The 26,680-nt window shown below is 52.7% G+C and overlaps 1 protein-coding gene across 1 annotated transcript; it reads right to left on the reverse strand.

Moving 5' to 3' along the window:
- Positions 1 to 15,544: 15,544 nt before the first annotated feature.
- SLC29A3 (solute carrier family 29 member 3) lies at positions 15,545 to 25,291 on the reverse strand. The gene is made up of 6 exons (XM_041427281.1): positions 25,241 to 25,291; positions 24,087 to 24,339; positions 21,278 to 21,360; positions 19,657 to 19,883; positions 18,631 to 18,793; positions 15,545 to 18,089 (listed from the first exon to the last, which is right to left on the reverse strand). The coding sequence occupies exons 2-6, from the start codon at positions 24,333 to 24,335 to the stop codon at positions 17,423 to 17,425; spliced, it is 1,389 nt and encodes a 462-aa protein (XP_041283215.1). The 5' UTR covers positions 24,336 to 24,339; positions 25,241 to 25,291; the 3' UTR covers positions 15,545 to 17,422.
- Positions 25,292 to 26,680: the final 1,389 nt, after the last annotated feature.

Here is a 26,680-nt window from a genome sequence, read left to right on the forward strand (position 1 = left end):
CTTCCCAAAAATACCCTTTTTCCTGCAGTGAAGTGTCCCAAAGAGGGACAGCAGTGCCCCCCCAGAGGATTTGAGGTGGAGGTGGGGTGGAAGTAGCTGAGGTGCCAGCGGGTACTGGAGGATCCCTCTCTCCCAGGCTGCCTCCATCCCTGGGGCCACCTTGGAAGAGCAGCCAGGAGCTGGCCCAGCAAGGACCACTGCCACAGTCACATTTTCTGGAAAAGTCCCTTTACCCAGGATTTCTCTCCTGGGAAGCTGAGACGCCTCAGAGAAAAGGAAAACAATTTTATCTTATTTGCTTCTCCTGTGTTTTGCTGCTTTGGAATGAGGTTGGAGATTGTCTATCCAACAGGTGATTGTTTCATTGGTTTCGTGTGAATTGTTCTGAGTCAATGGCCAGTCAGGGTCAAGCTTTCTGGAAAGAGTTATCTTTTTTTACCTTCTGTAAGTATCCTTTCTGTACTCTTTAGTATAGTTTAGTTTAGTATTCTTTAATATAATGTAGTATCATAAAATAATAAATTAGCCTTCTGAGAACATGGATTCATCATTCCTTCCTTTGTGTGGGAACCCCACAAATGCAATAGACCACCACCAAACACACACCTCAAAAACCACCCTTGGGATCCCCTTTGGCCAAGCACGTGGCTCAACACCACCCCTCACACCAAAAAAAACAGCCTCTCCTGCTTCCCCAGCCTCCTCTCTGCTCCTTAAAAAAATAACTGCTAGAAATGCACCTTTTCTCCTCATTATTGCCTCTTGGCCAGGGCTTTACAATAAGTAGGATTCAAAAGGAAAAAATTACAAGTTAATCCTGATTTTTTTTTTTTATTCCCACCCCCATATTGGCGTGAGCCATACCCAAATCATAATTCCCAAAAATAACAAATTGCAGAACAGGGTAATCAGAAGTAAATTGATATTGATAAATAAGCTTTTCTCCCGTGCGGTAGGTGGTTTATTTTAATCTAATGAGTTTTATATTTTCTGAGCTTTCAGATTCCATGATGAAGAGCCATCCGCGCTAGAATTACAAAGCACTTTGAAATATTGTAATTTTATGGCTCATTTTGTCAGGACTCTTGAAAATGAGATTTGTTCCCAGTGAAAAAATTTGCCCCCTTCTTTTTATTTTTTAATTTTTTTTTCCTCTCTATTCCCCGCAGCGAAAGGAAATAAAATTTCCCTGTTAAATAAATACAGGCCAGGATATTGGTTTGCACAGGGGAGGGGGAATATGGATGCCCACAGGGAATAAGGGGCCCAGCTGCTGGCACCTACCAGGACCCACCTGAGACGGTGTCTGCAGGAGAAAAGAGCATGGAAAATCCTCTCTCTTCTTCCTTCACCCCAAAACCAAAGCTGAGGTTGGAGACAGGGGTGTTTTCTCCCCACAAAGCTCTGCACTCCCCAGCTGGGGCACTCAAACCTTTCTTCTTCCAGGGAAAAAGCTGGAGCTGCTTCTTACTTAACACCCAAAAGTTCCCCTCGCTTCCAGCCCTTCACTTCCATTTTAAACCAAGGAGAGGAGTGGAAGTGTTTTGGTTGGTGCTTCCAAACATTTGCTTTCCCACAGGAAACGAACATGAGCTGCAGAATGACACCAAGCCATCCCTGCACCAAAAACCCAGGCCCAGGAGGAAATGTCACCTTGAAACTTCCCAGTCCTTGCAGGAAGGCTGGGCTTGGGTTGGGAACGACATGGGTTGGGGAATGAATGACATGGGTTTGGGAATGACATGGGTTTGGGAATGACATGTGGAATGACATGGGTTAGGGAATGAATGACATGGGTTTGGGAATGCCATGTGGAATGACATGGGTTTGGGAATGCCATGGGTTTGGGAATGAATGACATGGGTTTGGAAATGACATAGGTTTGGGAATGAATGACATGGGTTTGGGAATGACATGGGTTTGGGAATGAATGACATGGGCTTGGGAATGACATGTGGAATGACATGGGTTGGGGAATGAATGACATGGGTTTGGGAATAACATGGGTTTGGGAATGACTGACATGGGTTTGGGAATGACTGACATGGGTTTTCCAAGCCCCTGACACAAGGTAATCCCCATCTCTGCGTAAGGAACACGCAAGTCTTTCACCACAACTCCAAGGCATCTCCAAGGAAAAGCCAAATAATGCATCCAACTCTACTTCTGCATCCACGGGGTACCAAAATAACACCCTGGGAGCTTTGGGAAGAGAGCCCCCACTCCTTGCTGCATCAGTCACTGCCACCCACCCCTCCAAGGTGAGGGCAGAAGTAGGAATTCCCAATTTCTTTCTTTTTGAGTGGGGCAGCACTGGCTCAAGGGAGCCTCCAGCACTGGTTGCTACTCACCATAGGCATCATAGCAACCATTTTCCATCACAAAACCTCTCTTCAGCTGGAGCAGCAGCTCCTGAGACTGGAGGAAGGCTGGGATGGGGCATGGAGACCAAGCCAGGAGGCTCCTGGGCTGCTCCAAAACATGGAATCAACACAGCAAAGCTGAGAAGCAGATGATGCTAACGTGGGATGAAAAGGTGGAAAAGCAGCCAACAGCAACAGAGCTTGGCTTAAAGGAGGAAGAGAGGGAGGAAAAAAAGGAGGAGGGCGAGGAAGGGTGGGAATTCTTGCTCCAGGAGGAAGTGGAAGGCTGAATGCAGTGAAGTGACACACACAGTCTGGTCTCACAAGACAGGAGCCTCTCTGCAGGCTCTTAGGAAATGTACAGGAAGGGACAAAGTGGCAAATGGAAGGTGCTGGAGGCCTGACTGCGAGGCTGCTCAGGGATGGGATGGGATGCCAGACACTTTCTTCAGCCTCCCTCCCAGGCAGGGCAGGCAGCAGCCTGGCTGGGCTTCCCAGACACTTTCTTCTTGTGCCCTGCCTGGAAGGAGGCAGCCTCCCTCCCAGGCAGGGCAGGCAGCAGCCTGGCTGGGCTTCCAAGCACTGCCATCCAAGGGTGCAGGAGAAGTGTCCAAGATGCTCAGGCTCCCACACAGGACCCCTGAGTGTGGCTGTGCTGCTGCCACCCAGCCCCTGCCCACGCATCCTGGGAGCTCCACGTCTGGGCTCTGCCTGGTTCAGGGGGATTTCAAGGGAAAGGAAAGGACAAGATGTGTGTGAAGTGGGATTAAAAGGGGGGAAAAAAGCGTGTGCTGGAAGGGACTGCCTCAGCACCCCCCTCCTTGCCACATCCAGCTGCATCTTTCAAGGCAGGGAGCCCCTTTTTGCAGCAGGAGGGAGGCTTTGCCCCAGGCTGTCCCCCCAAAACAGCGATAAGGGATCCAGCATCAGCCTCAAGAGCAAGGCAGCAGCCTCAGAACCACCAGCTCTTCCCAATCAGCCACCAAGCTGCATTTTAAAGCCCTGCCAAAGGAGATGGGTGAGTTATTGAAGTCCATGTCCCCTGGTAAAGGCTCAGCAGACACTGCTGCAAGCCCAGGGTGCTGTGTGTGCACCTGGGATTTTATCCCAGCTCCCCCTAAGCTCCAGGCTGGGAGTTTGCAACACTAAAAAAAAAAGCAGCAGGGCTATTTTGTTCAGGCCTATGGTAACTGGAATTTTAGATCTTAAAAACAGAGGGGGAAAGGGATGCTTCAGAAGAAGGGTGAAAAAATACAGCACCCATAGGAAAACCTACAAAAAACCTTCACACTGATGAACCAGAGCTACAAAGGCTCTCAGGCCATTTCTTGCCTTGTCCAAATCAAGCAGTCCTTGCTGCTTTCACACAAAGCTGAGTTAACTTCCAGCAAGGCACTTTGCTGCTCCAGACCTCTCCAAGGTCCGCTGGCTGCTCCAGTGATAGAGGGAGCAGCACTGTGGGCACGCTGGGGATTGTAGGAGCAGGAAAAAATACAGGCAGCACAGGGAAAGGAGAATGGGGATCTCAGGAGAAACCCCCTCGATCCCAAGGAGCAGCCCCGGAGAGCAGGGATGGAAGGGGAAGACAAAGGCAGGGATGAAGTTATTGGGATTAATGACAGCAGTTCATCACCAGTGACAGGCTTGTTCATGTGAGCCCTCCTGAGACCCAGATGTAGCTGAGGGCCCTTGAAGCTGTCCAGTCCCTCTCCAACATGCCCTTTCCAAAGGTGGAGCATGCTCATTTCCACCAGGAATTTGCCCCCAATGCCTCCCGAGCAGGACCCCTCTCCTCCCGGGAGAGCAGCGGTTTTACCAAACAGATCAGGGCAAAGCAATCCAGGCTCTGCCAGGGGCTCCCAAGGCACAGCTCCCACACCCTGAGCAGTTCCCATCCCCAGGCAGGTCCTTGGCCCCAGGACAGGGCTTCCAATGGATGCTGCAGAGGTGTCACTGCATGCCAGGAGTGCCCCTCTGGGCAGAAGGGACTTCATGACCACACAGCAATGGGCAGGGACACCTTCCACTGTCCCAGGGTGCTCCAATCCCATCCAGCCTGGCCTTGGGCACTGCCAGGGATCCACAGAGCCACAGCTGCTCTGGGCACCCTGTGCCAGGGCCTGCCCACCCTCCCAGGGAACAATTCCTTCCCAAAATCCCATCTAATCTTCACCTTCACATACTGAACCTCACCAAGACCCATGAACAAGTATCTCCTGCCCACACTGAAAGGTCAAGCTGAGCACAGCCCATGGATAAATGCTACCCCAGCCCCTGGTCTTCACCAAACCCCTGGCAAGATCCAGGATATCTGCAAGATTTGGGTCCTAACCATTGGAATTCCCAGTTTCAGATGCAGAATATACACCCTGAAATGGAGTCAGATAACATCATCAGCACAAAGGCAGGAATTTTGTAGGTCCTGGGCCACAAAAAACAAAACAACAACAAAAAAACCCCTATTTCTCCTGTAACATTATTAGAAGCCTTACTGGAGGAAGCAGGATAGTGTAGTGGGGAAAACCACAGAAGTTTTAGGTTGCTCATGGAACTGTTCATGCTCCAGCTCAATTAGCTGGCTGTGAGCAGCTGGGATATTTTACACCCAGCAAGAGGCCACAGGCCAGCCCCCCTCACCGAACCAATCCCATATCCCAAAGCTTCTTAAATTCAAAAATAATCTGTGCTCCAGACCATCTGCACTGAGCATCTAAGAAACTTCATCAACAGAACCCTTTTTCAGAGGTCCTTTCACCCCCAGCTGCTCAGGGCAGGATTGTAGGGCTGCCCTTTTTCCTTGCAGGATTGCCCTTTTTCCCTGCACAGAGGAGCTGCCATGCCCTGGGCATCCCTCTGGAGAGGATTGCAGCTGGGCAGCAGGAATGGCTCTGGTGCTGCATCCAGGTGATGCTCCTGAGAAAAGGGACAGGGGCTGGGGGCGTTCCCCTGGCTCAGCCACAGCCTCTTCCAAACACTGTTACTCCCACTTACCACAAAAAAAAAATTATATAAAAATAAATGATAAAAAAATAAAAGAAAAGAAGGGACAACATCAATTTTTACAGTTTCCCACAAAGATAGTGTTTTACAACTTGGTCTTTAAACATTGTATTTTTCATGACTCCTTCCGAAACAAGAAAGCTTTGTGCTGGGGATGGAGGGAGGGAGGGAGGGAGTGGGGTGGTGAAGGAAAATGGAACTGCACAGCAATTTTCTCCTCCCCTCCTTCCCCAGGACAGGGGGAAGGAGAGACAAAGGTAAAACTCGCTCTGCCGAAACAACCACCTGGATTTTCACAAATGCCAGCATCCCACGGGAATACTTTATCCCCGGCTGCCAGTCCCAAAAAAAAAACAAACCGAAAAAATTAAAATTCAAACATCTCAATGCACCAGCTCTATCCCACACGCACGAAGCATGCCGGGCTCCGGCAGGATGCACCGGGAGATCCCGGGAAGGAGCCGGGCTTGGTGCTCTGCCGGCTGTGCCAGCCCTCCTGCCCGAGGAGCAATCTGCTGCTTTCCCCCTGCACAAGGGAAAAACCCAAACCCACAACAAAGAAAACACACCTCAGCATAGGAAACGTCCCGTTCCTGCATCCCTCTCCTCCAGCTGATGGGTAGGAGAGGCGATTTGGGGAAAGGAGAGTGGCCGGCAAGGTGAAATTTAAAGAAAAGGAGGACTGCAGGTTTTGAGGGAGACGAGGGAAAGCAGCAGCAAGTAAAGAATCACAGGGGAAGAAAATAATCTAAAACAAAGTGTTTTCTCCAAAGGCTCAGGGCAAGTTTGGCGTTCGGGAACGCTTTCCCTGCCGTTCCCATAATGTTCGGAGGGGATTTAAAAATCCCACCGCTCGCACTGCGGCTCAGCCCCCACGGCCGGGATGAAGTTCAAACCCGGCTCATCCCAGAAACTTTGCAGCTTCCCGAACTCCAGATCAGAGCCGGGGATGGGGGCAGGACAGCGGGTACCAGCGCACATTCACGGCGTTCTTTTTGGGAAAAGAAGACAAAGGTCGGGCTCCCCCTCTCCGGCTGAGCGAGTCCCCCCGCCCGAAATACCAACAATAACAGCGAGGCTCGGCCCCCAGAAAAAAAAAAAAAAAACGTTTTTGGCCGAAAGCAATCCGAGGTTTGGGAAGGGGAGCCCCGGGAAGCGGCCCCGCGGGAAGGGCAGGGGTGATGCCCGCATCCCGCCCCTCCCGGGTGGACAAACGCCGAGGAGCGAGGGAAAGCGGCGGGGCATTACCTGCGGTGGATGTCTCGGAGCCCGGTGTCAGCGGCGACCCCCCCATGCCCCCCCTGCGCCCTGCGTGAGCCGCGGGAGGAGGAGGAGGAGGAGGAGGAAGGGGAGGGAGCGCGGGAGCCACTGACGCGGGCGGCGCAGCGCCCCTCGCCCAGGTACCCGGGATTTCAGAGCCGGCTCCACCTTCCCCGCTCCCGACCCCTCCCTGGGGACTCCCAGGCACCCAAAACCCCCGGCTGACCCCCCAAATCCCGGGCTCCCCCCGCAGACAGCAGCCGCCTCTCAAAGCCAACTTCAGCCCGAGCGGGCGCCGGTACTGAAAGTTTAACTCCGCCTCGGTGCCTTTAAATATCTTTTTTTCCCCCGTTTTTTTTTTTGTTTTTTTTTGTTTTGTTTTGTTTTTTTTTTTGTTTTTTTTTTTTTTTTTGCTAATATTGTTGTTTGGAGCCACTGACGCGGGCGGCGCAGCGCCCCTCGCCCAGGTACCCGGGATTTCAGAGCCGGCTCCACCTTCCCCGCTCCCGACCCCTCCCTGGGGACTCCCAGGCACCCAAAACCCCCGGCTGACCCCCCAAATCCCGGGCTCCCCCCGCAGACAGCAGCCGCCTCTCAAAGCCAACTTCAGCCCGAGCGGGCGCCGGTACTGAAAGTTTAACTCCGCCTCGGTGCCTTTAATTCTCTTTTTTTCCCCCGGTTTTTTTTTGGTTTTTTTTTGTTTTTGTTTTTTTTTTTTTTGTTTGTTTGTTTGTTTTTTTTTTGTTGCTAATATTGTTATTTCTCTGACCTGTGGCGGGAGCAGCTGGCAGGGCTCGGAGCGCTTAAATAAATCATAGATGAGCGAGGGGAAAGCGATCCGGGCACGGCTGCCAGGAGAGCCGCGCGGATGGACGGACGGATGGATGGAGGTTCCTGCCCAGCTGCTGCTCCCCCATCGGAATTCCCAGTTTCTGCCCATTTTAGATGCAGAATCTACACCCTGAAATGGAGTCAGAGGTTTCCCCGGCGCCTCGCTGGGCACGGGGCTGTACCTGCCCTGCTGCCACCGAGCCCTTCTGTGTCCCCCTAAGCCTGGCAGGACATTCCTGCCCCCAGTCCAAGACCTCCCAACGAGCAGCTTTTGGGAAAATGGCCAAATGCCTCTGCTTCACCCCATTTCGTGCCGCCTTGGAAGCGACAAAGCCACAAAAAGCCACCTGCAGTGACAGCAAGCCTCACACCCAGGGGGTGACTCTGCATTCCTGGATCCCAGGGAGGGGCAGTGCTTTGGGTCCGTGGGAGCTTTACCACCCGACCCCATCACTGCCAGTTTTGATTAAAATGCTAAATAAGCTCAGTTTATGCTGTTAAAGCCCACCCTGGAGCCTTGCCTGGGAATCCTTGAATCCCAGAATGGTTTGGGTTGGATGGGAGATCAAAAATCGTCTCATGCCATGGCCTGGGACACCTTCCACAGGACCAGGGTGCTCCAAGCCTGGCCTCCACTTCCAGGGCTGCAAGAACCCTTCCCCTCCACTCACCTCCACAGCCCTCCTGGAACACCAGTAGGCAAACACCCCCGCAGCAGAAGGAGGGGGTAATTAAGCCTTTACCTCTCTTGAGCAGCTTCTTCTAATTATGCCATTAGCACAGCTCCAGGGCTGATTGGCTGGACTTGGGCTCAGGTCTGCTCCTGGTCCTCCCTGGGCTGGGGGCATCCCCCACCAAACCTGGCCCGGCTGCAGGCACTTGGGCAGCCCAGAGGCAGCTCTGGCACACCTCCAGCTGCTTTGGGGCTAAAACCCAAAGTCCCTGGCAAACAGCTGAGTGCGATGAGCTCTCTGCAGCTCATTAAGGTGCTGGCAGGTAATTTCCTCCCATCACACCTGGGCTGCCTCAGGTTCCTTCAGGAACTGGCCTGGGGAGCTGGCGCCGGCCTTGGGGTCACCAGGAGGGCAGAGGGTGCAGGGGTTACCTGGCTGGGGCTCTGAACACCCTGCTGGGCTGAGGTACCTGCTCTGGAGTGTTTCTGTCTCCTGGGGTCTTCATCCCTTCCTTGCCCTCTTCATCCTCACACAGCAGCGTGTGCACAGCCAGGCTCCTCACACCGTGCTCATCCCCAAAGTCAGGGAGCTAATGAGGGGAAGAAATGCCAAAAACGGGGAGGAACCAAAGCAAAACCACAGATGTGCAGACACATCTCAGGCCCGGGTGCCTGCAGCTGCTGTGACTCTGCACAGGTGATGTCTCACTTAGGGCCTCTCCTGATAAATTCAGGTCAGGATTTTTATTTAAACACGGGCACACCTCTCCTCTGCCAGGTTCCTGTGCCTTGGCTTCACACCATGGATTTCTGCTCACATCCTGGCTGGTTTGAGGCTGTTTTACATAAGCCAGTTCTAACAAGGTTAGAGTTCCTCCTGGCCTGGGCTTCCAGTCCCATTCCTGATGAAATACAAGCTGCAGCCTTTCCCATCGAGGGGGAGAGGGAGGGCTGGGGGATTTCAGTGCCTAGGTTCACAAAACACACAGGAATTCAGTATCTTGTGCTCTGCACCTCCCTGTCAGGGTTGGTTTACATCAGGCAGGGACATCAGTGGCTGTGTGCAGGATGGACCTCCAAGCAGCTCACTGAGCTGATGTTCCCCAGCTCCTGGCTGGAGAAATCCACGGTGCTCTGAGACCCAGCCTGAGGGAGATGTGCCTTTCCACAGGCTCAGAGCTGGGAAAAGAAGGCAGCAGGAGAAAGTGATGCTTTGTGAGCTCCTGGTTGCTCCTGGGATGACAATTAACAGCAGCCCCAAAGCAGGGAGCTGCAGGGCTGGGATAACCTCCCTGCCATCCTCTCCTAGCCTTCCTCCACAGACTCATTATAGGGAAACCTGATTTTTTTGGAGGCAGATCCCGTGACCCCCCCCTTCTCCATCCTGCTTGTGAGCACAGAGCAGCTCAGCAGAGCCTTTCACAGCCTCCTGGCACCACTCACTCAACCTTGAAATTGTACTGCAGGGCTTCTCCCCCTCTCATTTTCCACCCAGCCACGGAACATTCCCACATCCAGCTCTCCCCACGGTGGCTCACTCCCCTGCCTGTGAGAGCTGGGATCACCATTTGGCTCTGAACAGATGAAATATCACAAGGAAAGCAGGTGAAACACTTATGTGTGCAAAATCCTGCCCTGCTAAGGCACTGAATTAACTCTGCTTGCCAGGGACCACGTTCTGCCATGGCCTCAGGGGTCTGCATGGACAACCAGCCCAGGCAATATTGTGCCATCAGTCATTTCTTCACACAGGAGTCTCCCACAAGGGGCCCTGCAAGTGCTTTCCCAAACTACCATCCTGGGTGGTTTTTTTTGGTTTTTTTTTTTTTGGTTTTTTTTTTTTTGGTTTGGTTTTTTTTTTTGTTTTGTTGTGGTTGTTGCGGCTGTTGTTTTGGGGTTTTTTGTTTTTGGTTTTTTTTTTTTTTTTTTAAATTAGACCTGTGTAAAAGTGCAGGGCCATTTTTGTGCTCAGCAAAAAGCAGCCCATGCCCCCTGCTCCCACTTTTTTGGGTGGTTTTGACCCCCCAGACCACAAGCCCCAGGGGAATGGTGGCATCCTCCCTCTCCCACAGTCTCCAGCAGCTCATGGTGCAGCGTGGGCTGGGATGGTGGCAGCTCCCCACCTGCTAGCCTCTCATCCAAGGCACAGAATTAATTTGTAGAGCCATCTTGGAGTTTTCTTTTCAACCACCTGTGCTGTGGCTGACAGTGAGCTGGCTTTTCCGGTGTGAAATTAATTTCCAGGTCCATTTCACACAGAATTTTAGGGCCAATATTAGGATCACGCTGTTTGTTTAGGAATTGATGAGTGAAGGAGGCTGGTGAGAAAGCCAAGCAAAGTTGAGGGATTGCTGGAATTCTCTCTCTGAAGAAGAAAAGCACTGAAAGAGCAGCTGGGGTTGTTCTGGTGGGGTTTTTTTTCCTTTAGAAATACAGGAGTACAGCGTTTCAAATTGCATCTCTGTAAGGTGATCTTATGGAGACAGCAGGAGGGGCAGAAACTGGGCTCACCTTTTCAGCACAGACCTAATTCTGTGGGCATTCCTCAGGGATCTTCCAGCTTGTGCTTCCAGCTGGATCCAGATGAGCTGCCCCCGGGCCAAGCATTCCTGTGGGTGATACCACATGGCAGGAGGGATCAAGGTGATTTTGGTGAGCCCCAAAAAGCCTTGCAGGGTCTGGCTGGAGCCCTGCACTCTGCAGAGCCCAAAGCAGCCTGCTTGCAGAATTGTCCCCCTGTGCAGCCCCAGGTGGGGCCAGAAGGAGCTATCCCCTCTTAGGGGCACTGAGAGCATCCTGCAGCCCCAGGCTGGGCTTGTTAGGGCCACAATGGGTTAATGAGGGTAAAAAAAAACCCCTTTGGAGCAGCTCCCTGTGCAGCTGGAAGCACCTTTCACTCAGCCCTTGTGATTTCCTATAAACTTGGAGAGGGTTCAGTGGTGATCCAGGTGATCTGGATCAACAGCCACAGTGAGGGGACACCTGTGGAACCACCCTGAAGCACCTTTCCCCTCCTAGCTCTGAGCCCTGCTTGGGGATTTTTCCCTCCACTCTTTAGGTTTATTCTTTCTTCCTCAGCAGAGGAAAAGGTGCCATCTACAGGCACAGAGAATCCATGAACAGGCTCAGAGAACGCACAGCACAGCCTTGCCCGTGTCTCCTGTCCCCATACCCTGGTGGGCCACCTTCCCTGCAGCGTGCCCTTTGAGCTGCTTGGTCCCTGTTTGGGGTCAGGGAACAGCAGAGGGCTGTGCCAGGTGGAAGATGAGCTCCCTGCTGGCCAGCCCTGGGCTTAAACCTGTGTTTAACCTCGCTGCTGAAGCAGTGGAATACAAGATAAAAACCCGAGGGAAGGCGACCACCCCTCTCCACAGCCTGGGGGGGTCAGCAGAAGGGGACACAAAGGAGCTTTGGGGGGCTCCTGTGCTGCTCACCTTGCAGGGTCACACCTTCCAGCCCCGTGGGTCTCACACTGACACCGTGCTGCCCTTCTGCCTTGCTCTGCTCTTCAGCTGCCTCTCGTTTAACCCATTTTGATCAGGTGATTTTCATGTAACCCATTTCGACCTTTGTGACTTCAGGAGGCAAGCCGGGAAAATAAGAAGCTGCAGGAAGAAGGGCAAATAATATGGGATAAATTGTCCCCTGTGTGAGTGGGGGACAGGGGTGACAGTAGCAAAGGGGACTCCTGAACTGCTGTAAGGAGGGCCAGTGCTTGAGAAGGCTGACCTAGAACAGAGGCTGGACAGAGTTAAAGAATAAAGCAGGGATTTATTAAAAGGATCTCCTCCATGGATGCACCTTGGGCAGCACAAGAGCCCAGACAGGCCTGCACACAAGATGAGCCAAAATGGTCACAAAATGGACACCATGTCACAGGGTCTGTCACTGTGATCAGTTCTGCTCCATTTGCATATTGGAGTTAATTGTCCAATTCCAGCTTTAGCCCATGCAGTCCCATCCTGCTTGTTTTTCTCTCTTCAGTCCACATTGTTTGTGCTCTTGGGCCGGAAATTTGGGTGGTTGTCTTGGTCCCCAGCTAGAGAAGGAATTGTTTTTTATCCCTGCTCTGTGCAGAGAGCTCACCATCCCCTGATATGAAGCCCAGACCCACAGACTGAAGCAGAACAGAATCTGAAAAATAGAAAAGCTAAAACTTGAGGCATCAGGAGGAGCCAGTGGAACCAGAGGAACCACCACCAGCCTGTGGTGATGTTGAAGGCTCAAGGCTGCCCCAGGAGAGGAGGAAAGCTCTCCCCAGGCCAGGCAGGTGGGACTGCTCCTCTGACAGAGCCACAGAGCCACTCCTGCTTTAAAAACCCTCCTCAGCTCCCGGCTCCCGCTTCATTCCCGAGGCATTTGTCACAGCAGCTCCATCCCGCCCTGCCGGGTGTCCCGAGCCGTGCAACCTGGCGGGGTCACAAAATCCGGGATGGAAGAGGAGCTGGGAAAGGGGTCCGGGTGCCCCATCCATCAGCAGGGGGATGGCACAGGGATGGCTGGCACAGCTCTGCCCAGCCTGCTCCAGGAATTCACACCCAGCTCCATACTCCTCCGCCCTGGCGTGATGAATTAGGAGGAAAAGTTTCTCATCTCAGTTTGTTCTCGCAGCGCCGTCCAACAGAGCACAAGGCTGTCTAATCAGGAGCTACAGTCCTTCACCATCTGTTTGGAGCCTAATTACGAATGCAGAAAAATAATGTGCTTTACAATTGCACCAGTAAATGCTGTAAATGATTTAAATGCATGCATATGTTCCCTGCAGAATTCAGCATGCATCTGCGACTTCTTCTGCTCACATTAGGCACACAAATCAAGGGAAAAAATACCCAGATCTGATGAACAGCATGTCCCTAGGATGGTGATTTTTATCCCTTTTTTTTTCCCCCTGCTGGAATGGCAAACAGGGCTTTTTTGTAACAATTCATCCAGCAGCGTTTTCTTTGCTTCCATTTTAAAAACTGTTTATCACTGCTGTGTAAATATAGTACAAATTACTCCATAAAACACGGAAAAGGAGAACAGCAGCCGGGCAAGCCTGCAGCTGGCTGGCAAGGTTTCAAAGCCAGGCTTTGTGGTTTTCCTCTGGGGCACCCGTGGAGGGGCAGGATCAGCTCAGCTCCTCTGCTGAGGCTGGTGGCCCTTCCCAAGCCCCCAGTGGCCACTCGTGTTTCATGGAACGACAGGATGGTTTGGGTTGGAAGGGGCTTTAGAGATGGAACACCATCGTGTTCCTGCTGCTCTTTGGCCACCACCAAGGTGCTGCTGAGGTGGTCTTGGAGGTGCTTCCCCTCTCCCAGGGCTCACAGCACTGCACCAAAGCCTCTGCCAGCAAAGGCTGGTGCCACAGATGGAGAGGGGACAGCATTCCTACCTGGGGGCACTCCACTGAGGGAGGACAGCCCAGGCAAGGCTTTGGAGAAAGCCACTCGCAACTGATGTGAGTACAGCTCACATGACAAAATACATAGCTGCATAACAAAAATTCCCTTTCCTCCTCCAGCACATTTGTTTGCTTCAAAGCCCCCAATACCAACACTGAAGCTGGCCCAGCTCTGCAGCAGGGACAGGGAGCTGGCACCACAGAGGTGACGGGGACAAAACCAGGTCAGGCTCTGTTGGTCTCCTTTGAGCAGAAGCTGCAGCAGATGCACCTCCTCCACTTTGTGCCCTTTCATCCCTTCCTCCTTCCTTGCGCCCTGCTGCCTTTGCTGCTGCTGCTTTGCCAGCTCCCAGCTCCCTTTCCCCCTCAGCCAGTTGGACTGAACTCCAAAGGCTGCTGGAAAAGGCAGTGGGGCAGGCACAGCATCCCCTCTGTGCTGGGCTGCCAGGCCTGGGGCTCTCCAAACCCTGGGTCACGGTGCCAGCAGTGCTGGGCACCACACAGGGAGTTGTGGACTCAGTTTCACATCCTGGGCTCACCCTCAGGAATTCTGCAATGCCTGCATGGCTCGTTTCACACCCCAGAGGAGAGGGGGCTGTTTCCCTGGGGAAAGCACGTGGTCCTTCCCATGCCAGCCAGATCAGCAGCCACCCTCCTGGGCTGGGAGATGGGAAAAAAGCCCTGCTGGCTGAGTGTTGCTTTGTTCTTTTAAGTTTTCTGATATTTACATTCTTGTAACAAATTTTCTTATGCAGGTTTTTGTAAATAATTACTGTTTTACATTCTTTTTTGGAAGAAGAAAAATTTGATGAACTGTTGGTTTTTCTGGTGTTATTGGAGAAGTAGTACTGTTATCCTCCAATCTACTGACATTTTGGAAAATCTATAGATGTTGAAATCAAAAATTAAACTTCCCTTCTTTTCACCTTAAAAGTCCCAGTGTCTGCATCATTTTATTTTGTGTCCTACAGCGACAGCTGAGCGGATGGTGGCGGGCACAGAAACATCCACAGAAAAATCTGGGAGTGCATTTTTAGGGAGGTGAGGGAGCTCAGCTCAGCTCCAGCCCTGCCCACAGCCAGGGTCTCTCTCTGGAACTCAGGAATCCCAGCTCTGGGGAGCAGTTCCCTCTCCTAAAGCTCTTGGAGAGCTGGAAGGCAGTGTAACCTCTCCCAGCTACATGTCAGGAAGCAGGTTTGGATCCCTGCAGTGCTCCTCCTGGCTACAGCATCATTCCAAGCCTTGGAACTGGAGGCCATGGCTGCTTTGGCTGTCAGAGATGCATTTATCCCAGGATCATGGAATAAGTTTGGGTTGGAAGGGACTGTGATGATCACCCAGCTCCAAATCCCTGCTGCCATGGCAGGGACACCAACTCAGCCCACCCAGGCACAAGATGCAGCTGCACTTTTATTTCATCCCAGATCCAGCAGCCTCATTCCACCCCTCCAGCACCATTTCCCTCCTCATCCCACGTTTCCTCACCTTGAGCTCCTTGGCATGGCCCACGCTGAGCAGCAGATGTGGCTACTCCCAGGCACTGTGATTACTTCCCTGCTGCTCTCTGCAATTCCCTATAAATTATCCCTCCCCTTTTGCAGGGGATCACCCACAGCTCATGGCTCAGAGGCCTGGCAGCATCCACCCCCACATCATGGCATTCCCAGCAGCATTCCCTGCTTTATGCCCAGACCTGGTTCTTGCCCAATTTGCATCTGTATTGATTTTTCTCCTCATTTATTAACCTTCCTTACGTGCATGCCACCGAAACCAAAGGATAAATCCCCCTTTTGCTCACTCCCTGCTGCCACAGGGATGCTCTCCACACCTACCTGGTGTCAGCTGGGGATGTTCCACTGGAAAAGCTCTCCAAGCAGTGATCTCAGGGCTCCTTCACCCAGCCCTTGCCAGGGATTTCTCTGAGTTTACAATCCAAGCTGGGAGAGAAGGATGGCCAGAGGGAAAAATGCAAGCTGAAACTGCATGCATCAGTGCACCTCCAAGAGAAATCACTCCAGACACCAGCAGTTGCACAGGATCAGGAATTCTCTTTATTAACAACAGTACCAGAAATTAAGTTCTCCTTCCAGAGGAATTTGGTCTGTAACAAGAAGAGGAGGAGCATAGATGCAAAGCAGTAAAAAACCAAGCCAAATCTCATAATTCCTTGGATTGGGGGGGAAATGCACAGGTTGAAGACAGCGTGGCCCACTGAAGGCCACACAGGGAATTTTTGGTTGCCAGCACCAGGTTGGGTTGGGCTTTTTGAGCAACTGCTGCATTATTCCAGCACCAGGGAGGGGATGGGAGCACTGAACCCCAGGAGGGGCTCCCAGCATCCCAACCTCAGCCCTTGGGTGGGCTTCACCTGCGTCAAGGCAGTCCCTGGCCAAGTCCTGGAGGCCAAAGGGCTCCAAACCCACCAAAGGGACAGGAATTGAGAGCCCACATTCCATAAAAGCTGCTCCTCACTACTGCACACCCCACGCATTTTCCACTTGTGTCCGGATTTCACATTGAAATAAAAATCAGCCACGAAGCAAAACTCTGTGTGTGTGCATTGCCAAGGGACCCAAAGTAAACACTGCTTTAGGGAAGGATTTATGTTAAAACCCAGTGTCCAGCACACCCACGTGGCACCCTGGGGCAGGAACCAGCATGGATCCTGTGTTCTTCCCACATCCAGCAGCTCCACCACCACGTGGGCAAGCAGGAGGTGCTGAGAGAACATCCAGGAATGGAGCATCTGCTCCTAACCCAGCCTTAAAGGAACCCATTTCCACAGACAGCATCTCTGAGGCATCACTGCACTGCCAAGCTCTGCCTCTACACCCTTGCTGATCAGTTCACCTCTTCTAGACCATAAATCCAGCCAATTGGAGAAAATAAATACAATAATCCGATTTAGTCCAGGCTGTGCTGGCATATGGGAGTTTAAATGACTTGAAAAGCCAGTTGTCTTTGGGTGGGCCATATTTTTGGGTGTCACAGTAGCTCACCCCTCTGAAAACATCTGGAGGCCATATGGTGCCTGTCTACATGAATTAACCAGATTTCTGCTGTGCACCTCACACCAGGGCCTCTCTCACAGCTCTCCCTGGCTTTCACAGAACTCTCTGAACACAGACTGAAGAAAAACCTCAGGTTAGGCTCACTCAGCATTTCACTTGCCTTGGGTGTCACAACAAAGTCACAGCAGGAAAAATGATCCTCTCAGCTTGGCCAGAGAATAGTCCCCAACACTACTGGCACCATGCTAGGAGGTAGACGATCCCTCAGTTCAATTTTACATGGAAAAATTAAAGCAAGCAAAATTCCAAGTGGAGCATTTTCCCTTAAATATATAATTTTATTTTTTTTTCTGTGCAATGGTTGTATGAAATCTGTGCAAAACTGTGCCCCAATCCCTGGGGCAGCTGCTACTCATTCCCTAAATTGTGAGAAGGTGCTCCAGGGCTCAAATCCCTTTTAGTTCAACACCACCATCACAGCTTGTGAGGGGTGAACCCTCCCAACCCAACCCCTAAAGGGTTGAACTCGTAACAGTGCAGCAGCAAAACCCAAGGTGCCCCAAAAGCCCTGGGTTCAGCTTAAAACCACTGGCACATGGGTAAGGGATGGTATCCCTGTATCCCTAAGCTCCCTGAGGACGATGAGGCTGTTTTGGTCCCTGCTCCATTAAACTGGGGAGTGACAATGCCTGACAGAACCTTCCCAAGCATAGGGGATGCCCCTTCCCAGAAGGGAGACTTTCCTTCTGCATCCCCCCTGGATGCAGCTACGCCCCTGCCCAGACAGGCAGGCTGCCTCAAAACCACAGGATACCTGACTTTTTGGGGAAAAAACCCCAACCCTAAATACCCAACAGCAGCACCACAAACCGAGGGCATCCTCCTCCTGCAGCTGCCCCCTCTACACGAGGTGCACCACGAAAACAGCACAGGCAGACCCCAGAGCCAGCCCCAGCACGAGGTAAAACGACATCACCACCCCTGCTGCCTCAGCCAGCTCTTTGGGCACGATTTTGGGGCCGTAGACCATGACCAGCGTGCCCAGGTAGCCGTTGCTGAGCCCCAGCAGCGCCGTGAACACCACGGGGTAGATGTCCCTGTTGAACACCACGGTCCGGATGTGAGCCCGGGGCTGGTAGTTGCTGAGGATGAAGAGAGGGAGGAAGATGGTTCTGAGGAGGACAAGGGCAGGCAGCAGTTTGCTTTTGGGGCCAGGCACCTGGATCCAGGCAGTGACCTGCCTCCCACACCAGTCAGCAAAGTTGTACAGGAGGAAACAGGTGAGTGGTGTGAAGTACTTGGTGCTCCACGGGCTTCCCGAGGATTTGCTGACAGACTCGATGTTGGAGGAGAGGGAAGGGAAGATGATGATGGAGATGAAGAAGACGTAGAATAGGCAAAAGCCAAGGAGGGCGGTCTTCTGCAGGATGGGGCGGAGCGGGGGGATACCAGCACTTCTTGTGAGGATGGAGGAGCTCACGGTGCCTCCTGGCTCTGCCTCGTCCTCCACAGAGCTGTCGGGGGGCACAGTCACCAGAGAGGGGCTCTCCTGCCTGCTCAGGTAATACCTGGAGAAAGACACAGAGGGAAGCACGAGGGGAATGCAACTGAGGTTTGGAGAGAGGGCAGGAGAGAAGTTGCAGGCACAGGTATGCCTGCTGCACCACACCTGCAGCTCCAACCTTACACAGAGAGGTGACCCCGGCACACCCACCATCCCCTCTCTGCACCCTCAGTGTTCACAGAGGGGACCCTACTGCATGCAGGCCCTTGGGGGCTCTGGGGGCTACAAGCACCAACCAGAACAATGGGCCACACACATCCAAGTGGCAGACAGGATATGGGGACACTCCTGGCTGGCTGCCTCCGGGTTAGGGCTCTCTGCTGACTCCACACATTTTGGGAGCACCAGCACTGGGGGCCCTGGGAAAGCTTGGCAGAAACTCAGCACTGGGCTGAAACTCAGTTTCAGCCTGTGGTTTCGGTGAAAGGGGAAGCGCAGCTGGCGGCTGTGACAGGGCAGGGACCAGCACGGCGAATGTCCCATGGATCCCCCAGCCACGCCACTGCAAACCCTCTGTGGGATGGCCCTGGCAGGCTGGCACACACCTGGAGTACTCCAGCCTGGGCAGGAGCAGGTACACCACGATGCAGATGACGATGAAGATGTCGGCGGTGAGGAAATAGGCCAGGGCGCTGTCGGTGACATCGGCCGCCGCTGCCAGGTCTATCACAGAGGCCACGGCGCTGATGGTGCCACCCATGGCCTGGCCTGCGTGTGGCAACAGAGGTGGGCACAGAGAACAAGAGGGGCAACCCAGAAGCTCCTCTTCTGACATGCCCACATCCCCAGGGAACACTGCCCCACACCCGGCTCAGGGTGCAGCTGCACTCCTCTCTATCTCCAGAGCTCAGGTCGCTGTGGGGCTGCACCACGGCCCAGGTGCCATCCTGCACCCCCTTCCAACACAGCACAGCACGCAGGCGGCAGGGCTCGCAGGTCCCCACTCCTGCAGAAAAAGTCCAAACTTTTCCCAAAGCCTAAACTTGGCTTTCCACCAGCACACATAATCAGCCTCTCTTCTGCACTCCCCCAGATGGGAATTCAAGGCACCACACCTGCAGCTCAGGGATGTGGTGCTTTCCTTGTCTGAGATAAACTCATTTAAAACACTCCTGTCTTGGCCCCAGGAAAAATTTCACCATCCTGATTTTCCCCCCCTTCTCCTCTTGGTTTGTCAAGCATTGCACAGCACATTTATAATGTTAGCAATGCTCCAGGGAGCTCATCACTCATGGCTCCCAGCCTGCCCCTCATCACTCATGGAAATGCTGATCAGAAAGGAGCAGACAAGGCAAACCTGCAGATCCCTCTGCTGGAAATGGCAGGGCAGGGGGACGTCATCTCCTTCCCTCTTTGCTCCCTGCACCCAGCAACACTCCAGGGTCACTTTATGGCTATTTACAGAAACCAAAGCTCATGTGACCGAGCAAGTTTCTCCTTCAGCAACTTCCCTTTATCATTAGGGCAAAGTTAAGCTTCTACAACAACCCCCACATGACAAAACCCCCAGAGAAAACCACAGAGCCGAGCAGGGAAAGTCCAAGAGCACGATCCCAGTGGGATCAGCCAACCTGAGAGCAGAGCCTGCAGGTTCCTCATGGGGAAGCAGCTGCTGAGGCCAAAGATGCTGCTGGAGAAGACGGTGGAGGCACTGCTGACCACGGCCACACAGCCCACTGTGAGGGTGAAGAAGGGCGTGGTCCAGGTGGAGGTGTCCACCTTCACCAGCACCGTGATCACCAGGAACACAGCCAGCATGACAAACAGGGAGGACAGGATCCTCACACTGGCAGCAACCCTGGGGACAAGGGGAAGAAGTCACTCCTGTGCTTCATACCACAACGTGAACGTTTGACATGGGACGCAACTCCTGTTCTGGCAGAAGGGGCAAAGAAAATAAAGAGAGGTGGGAGGAGATGTGTCACCATGCTATTTTTATGAAAATCCTTTGCTAGGATTTGTAGCCATGATGTTATGAAAAATCCTTTGCTGGGATTTTTCCCCTCCGGAAAAGCCGAGGAGCCTCAGGAGAGAAAGGTAAACAATTACTATCTGCTGCTGTGGAATGCAACAGGTGCATCCGTGATTGGTGCATGTGGATTGTTTTCCATTGATGACCAATCACAGCCACCTGTGCCAAGGCTGTGAGCAGTCACAGGATTTTGTTATTCTGTTCTCTTCTTGTTGTAGCCTTCTGATTTCTCTGTTCTTTGAGTATAGTTATAATGTAGAATTTTAATATAATATTTAACATAATAAATCAGCCTTCTGAAATGGAGTCAAGCCTCGTGTTTCCACACGCGGAGAGTCCCCAACAAGGATTTTTCTCCTATTCTAGCTGAGAAGCCTCAGAAATGTAAACAATAACTATCTGATGGCTGTGGAATGCGGTCTGGAGGTTGTTTACCAACAGGTGCATCTTTGATTGGTCCATGTGAGTTGTTTCTACTTAATGACCAACCATGGTCCAGCTGTATCGACTCTGAGCAGTCACAGGTTTTTGTTATTCATTCCATTCCTTTCTAGCTTTCTCATGGATCCTTTCTCTATTATTTTAGTACAGTTTTAGAATAGCATTCTAATACACTATAATATCATAACATAATAAATCAGCCTTCTGAAACATGGAGTCAAGATTCTCATCCTGGGGACCCTCGAACACTAACACAGAGATGAGGAAGCAGTGAGGCAGGGAGCTGGAATCTGGAGATCAGCCATGCAAACCCATGCCTGCAAGCATGCAGGAGTTTTTGGTGAGATCAGGAAGGGTACAAATGAAGGCAGGAGGCTGCCTGAGATTTAAGCCAAGCTTGCAACAAAGTGCAGTTGGGTCCATTTTTATCCCAGTTCAAGGGCTGGTAAGGCCAGGGCAAGGTGCTGGATGAGCCTCACTTTTGTCAACCAGTCCCCTGATGACAATAAAGGTATTTTTAAGAGGGAAGACTTTTTCCAAGCAATTAACCAAGGAATTCATTAGGGATTTATTTACTCAAGCCAACTTCAGGCACTTCTGGAGCAAGGTGCTTCTCCCACTTCATCTCAGCCAGGGTCAAGGAGGGGAATTTTGGCTGCACAGTGAGGCTGAGCTCAGGACGCCCCGTGGTCTCCCCCAAGCTGGGAAGTTGGAAAGAAGACAGGAGCAAAGCCAGGGAGAAACGTGGCTCAGGCACTTGGGATCAGAGCAACACTTACTTGTTGACAAGCAAGAAGTTTCCAATCAGGCACAGCACTGAGGGTATGGTGGAAGCAATGGAGATGTAACTCTCAAAATAGTCCTGCCAGGAAAAAAAACCCAAATAAAGTAAAAACATGTTTGCAAGGGGAACAACACGTGAATTTCAGGTCTTGAATATAACCCAACAGGGAGTTATGGTGTAGGTGCCCACCTTGTGTTGTAGCCCATGTTGCAAACTGCTCAGGGCAATGGGAATTCTGGGATTTGCCCTCCATAGCCCTGGGCTATTTCAGGAAATCAGGGACATAAATACAGAAGGAAAATACAAGCAGTGAAAGAAATAGCTGCCATGGTGCTGTGCACCATCAAAGTGGGTCTGCTCCCTCTCCTTCCTTTGAGGCCCTTAATCCCATTTCTTTGCTGCAGGAATCTCAGCCAGCAGGTAGGATGATACACACAAAGAGGAGGATGACCTACATGTCCACCCCTATCACAACAGGTTTTCATTTTCTGCACTTACCCAGCTACAGAGATAGGGTTTCATCACATCCAACCAGGAGAAGGCACTTGGCAGGCTTTCTCTGCACAGTTTATTATTTTTTACAGCTTTGCATTGCTTTTAATCAGTTTACAAGCACGTTCATCTCCTCTTCCCTATCTGGAGCTTCACTGGAAGCCACAGGAAATCTAATAATCACTCCTAGAGGGTCCAGATAGGCAGAGACTTAACTGCCTGTGCTTATGGCACCAGCTCAGCCAAGCAGGAGGCTCAAAGCTCTGTGGCCACAAGATGAATCAGGAGAAAAGACAAAGCCAAACACAAAGCTGGCTGCTAAAACTGCAGCTTATTTACTCACCTACTTAAAACAAACCTCCAAACCATCCTGGGGATACTCAGTAAACTTGCTTAAAAAGTTAATTTGCTTCTGCTTCTGGGGAGGAAAAATGACTTTGTAATGCTTTGCACCAAGCAGAAGTGTACTCAAAGTACATCCCAGGGAAATATTCATTCATTCCAAGCAAATGGGCTCACACCAGCAGCGAGGAGAGAATTGGGCAAGTACTTAAGAGCCCCTGCACCACATTTTTAATGCAGCAGCAGAATGGTGGGTGGCAAATTTAATCCATGCCTGGGCCAGTGGAAAAGATCAGGTTCCATACTCCTCTCTCCTGATTGCTAGGTTTTAATCCACCTCCAATGGCACTTCTTCTCCCTCCTGGGCTTTTCCCACCCTTCAGAGATATGCTTTCATTTCTGGCACTGCAGGATATGCCTAGTTCTTCTCCCTTTCTGCTGAGCCCTTAAAAAAAACCCCAAAGCAAACCTGACATCTTCCTCCCACATCCAGGTCTGATGGGAGAAAGTGCTAAGTGTGATCCCTCAGCCACAGAGCTGAGGCACATGATGGAAGTGTTTAACCCCACATTAACTTCAAACACGCTGCCACCATGCCTCAGACAGCCCCAAACCAGAACAAAGCATCGTGGTGGCAAACCCAACACAAGATGCTTTTGCAAAGGAGTTTCTGTTCTGCTCCTGCCAGGCTGGAAAAGGAATCCAGGTCTGTGAAGGTGGCTGAAGGTGCTGGAGTGCTACTGAGCACAGGGCATGAAATTAGAAGCAGTGGAAAGGCTGGAGCCAGGAGGTGGCTGTCAGCCAGAGGTGCATCCTTCCAGGGTCCAGCTCTGTGTGCAGGTGAACCCTCCTCCTGCAGCAGCAGGGCACAAACTGGGCTGACTGGTTTGAGGCTGGAGAGAGGAAAAGGCATCGCTCCATGGCCACACAGGAAGAGCAGAAACACCTTTTCAGCAAAGAAATGGCGGATCCAGCCAGGAGCACAGCTGTGCAAGCAAACACCTACTTCAACATACTGTACTTAAACCCAGCTTTTCCCAAGAGGATCAGCACGGGATGCAGGGAATATGAGAGAACACCGTGCCATGTGGTGACAAAGCACCTTTCACCCCTCTCTGAGCACCCTCACAGACACAGATAATTTTGGTCTTCAGGCAGTGCAGGAGCTTGGGCACCTCAGTTAAATTCAGTTTCTTGCTTTACAGCAGTACACCTGCAGCACCCTGGTCTAAGCACTTCCCTTCCTCCCCATCAAAAAAGCAACAGACACTTAACAGCTATGAAAATTAAAAGAGCTGTGGGTGTACTGGAGTGAGAAACTGGAGGTGAAACACAGGCATCACACGTGGCCCTGTGTTTATATAAAAACAAAAAGTGCCCAAACCACCTGAACAAGCTCTGCCACGAGAGCAGGATGTGACGCAGCCTCATCGCTCCAGAACTTTTTCAACAAAGCCACAAAGAAAGAAACCCACAGCTTAGTCACAGAGGCTCAGGGAAATAATGCTGCTGTGGCAGGAGGAGCAGGAGAAAGCAGCCTTTCTGGGGACAGAAAGAGGCCATTAACCTGCCAGCCCAAGGCTGCCACATCCATCACCCCATGACAAGCTCCTTGCTCCATATGCCAAAGCCAGATGTTGATCACTGCAGGGAAATATTCATGGCACACCTGCCAGATCAAAGGACACAAAAAAGACAACCACAAAAACACCCTGCACTATAGAAAGTGCTCTATGAAAGGTTAAGCCCTATATTTTTAGATTCACCTTAGCACTTAGCAGTTCAAATACAGGTAAAAGGCCACATTTGAAGCATCTTCTCTGCAACTATTTGTAAATAAATACCAAATAAACCTTTGCAGAAGAGAGACCCTAGAGGATGTTCACTTACCTTCTGGGGAATGGAGGGGGAAAATGAGCACGTTAGGAAGGAAAACAGGTTATTTTTTCTGCCTCCAAAGCAGCACTCACCCGCAGGTCTGAGGCCGCCCGCCCCGCCGGGCCTGGCTCATCCGAGCAGTTCTGCAGCTTGTACCTCCAGTAGTGTTTGGCCGTGATGAAGAAATTCCAGGGCAGGAGGGACCCGATGCCGAGGAGGAAAAATATAAGGTAGGCCCCATGCCAGCGGTCCCTTGGCTTCTGGCGGCTGTAGGCGCTCCCCACGGCATCCTCCAGCAGGGGCTCCTGGTCCGGGGGAGAGCTGCCGGCTGCCGGGAGCATCGTGCTGGGAAAAACAACAAGGCCATTGTCACACCAGGGCTGTCACAAGCTGCGCCTCCAGCCCCCTCTGGCACCAGCAAACCATGGAATCACGGAGTGCTTTGGGTTGGAAGGAACCTCGAAGCCCATCTCCCTGCAAGCCCCCTGCCATGGGCAGGGCCACTAGCCCAGGTGGCAGGGACATTAAGGAGTCATTCCAACCTCCCTGTCCATGGGCAGGGACACCTTCCACTAGCCCAGGTGGCTCCAAGCCCTGTCCACCTCAGCCTTGGACACTTCCAGGGATCCAGGGCAGCCCCAGCCCCTTGGGCACCCAAACACTGGACGAGTGAGCCAGGGATGGGAAGGCAGGGGGAAAGGGACCGAGACTCAGCAGATACCACCCATAACTAATAATTAACCTGTCCCCTTGGACTTGCAGGAGTAAGAAATCTCCCTGAGCTCATGCCACGCTCCAAAAACCACCCAACAGCTGCCAAAGCAACAGCGCCGTCGGGCTCCGCAGAGCAAGGCGCAAACTCGTAGTAACACCGCCGGGCTTTCGGAAAGCGCTTGTAAACTACTCCAGCACCGGCCGGGATCGGCGGAGCAGCTCCCAGCCCAGCCCGACGTCAGCCAGCCGTGCCAAATGACTCACAGACACACACGGCATCACCGGGCGCAGGAAAACCACCTGCCAGCGCCGCGGGACCTGCCCGGGGCACCGGCACCCACCGCGCCTCAGTGCCCACCCGGGGCCGCGCAGAGCGCGGGGGAGGCGGAAATGCCGGAAACCGTGGGTTTTGTAAACAAACGGGGAATTTCGGCAGCAGGGAGCGCCGTTCCCTCTCTCCCTCCTTACAGCCTCCCGCTCTACCCACGCAACCCCGCTCCGGCCCCGCTCGCCCCAACACCGCGGCACTTACGGGGGTCCCGCCCGGCCCGGCCGCCTCCACCGCCTCAGGGCTCCCGGCCCCGCCCCGCCCCGCCTTTGAGGGGAAGGCCACGCCCACCATACCCAGAGCCACGCCCCCACCGCGATTGACCACACCTCCACCTGGATTGGCCACGCCCCGCCGGGATTGACCACGCCCCCACAGAGTGTAGAGGACGGCGCTCGATTGGCCACGCCTCCTATGTGTTGGACACGCCCCCTCGGACACGCCCCTCCGCCCCAAATTCTGCCCCGCTCAGGTGAGATCGCACCTGTGTCTGATCTGGCATCCCCAGCACGGGAATGAGCTCCAGGGGAGCCCAAGAAGCTGCTCCAGGGCTGCAGAGCCCCTGTGTGCAGCCAGGCTGGGAGAGCTGGGGGTGTCAGCTGGAGAAGGGAAAGCTCCAGGGGAGCTCGGAGCCCTTCCCGTGCCTGAAGGGGCTCCAGGGAGAGCTCGGAGCCCTTCCCGTGCCTAAAGGGGCTCCAGGAGAGCTCGGAGCCCTTCCCGTGCCTAAAGGGGCTCCAGGGAGAGCTCGGAGCCCTTCCCGTGCCTAAAGGGGCTCCAGGAGAGCTCGGAGCCCTTCCCGTGCCTAAAGGGCCTAAAGGGGCTCCAGGAGAGCTGGAAAAGGACTTGGGATAAGGGATGGAGCGACAGGACACAGGGAATGGCTTCCACAGCCAGAGGGCAGGGATGGATGGGATATTGGGAAGGAATTGTTCCCTGGGAGGGTGTGGAGGCTCTGGCACAGGTTGTCCAGAGAAGCTGTGGTTGCTCCATCCCGGGAAGTGTCCAAACCCAAGCTGGATGGGCCTCTGAGCACCCTGGAAGGTGTCCCTGCCCGTGGCACGGGGAAGCAACAAGATGATCCTAAAGGCCCCTCCTTCTAACCCAAATGATTCCATGAAAATCAGTGCTAATCACAGCCTGGCTCACCGCACAGCAGTAAGAAAAGCTTTTGCCCAGGCTTGATTTTTGTCAGGGGTCACCAAAACACCACCTCCTGAAGATGGGAGGGTGGGGATCTTCTGCATCTTCTGCAGGGTGGGATATGAGCTCCTCCTTTACTCCCTGTGCTTCCCCACCAGCACAAATTCCACTGCAAAGTCCTCGATTCACCCCACACTCACCTTGAGGGCGTGGTGTGACCGAGTAGGAAAACATCATTACCTCTTTTTCCCCTGTTTCTTTCCCCAAAGCTGTGTCTGGCTCCTCAGCAGCCACACCAGGACATGCCCACGCATCCAACCCTTCATCAAAGAGTTTTAATTTTTGCAGAAAGCCCCAAAATGCCAGGATTTTTTTTTTTTCACCTATGGGGAAAACACAGAGGGACCCAGATTCTTCCCAGTAGCCACCACCCATCTCCAGCCTCTGAGCCATGCAGCAGGACAGGTCAGATGGCCTTGGCCACACAGATGTCACAACAAACCC

Source organism: Onychostruthus taczanowskii, unplaced genomic scaffold (genome assembly GCF_017590055.1).
Source record: "Onychostruthus taczanowskii isolate IOZ18803 unplaced genomic scaffold, ASM1759005v1 scaffold98, whole genome shotgun sequence".
In the NCBI taxonomy this organism is placed as follows: domain Eukaryota; kingdom Metazoa; phylum Chordata; class Aves; order Passeriformes; family Passeridae; genus Onychostruthus; species Onychostruthus taczanowskii.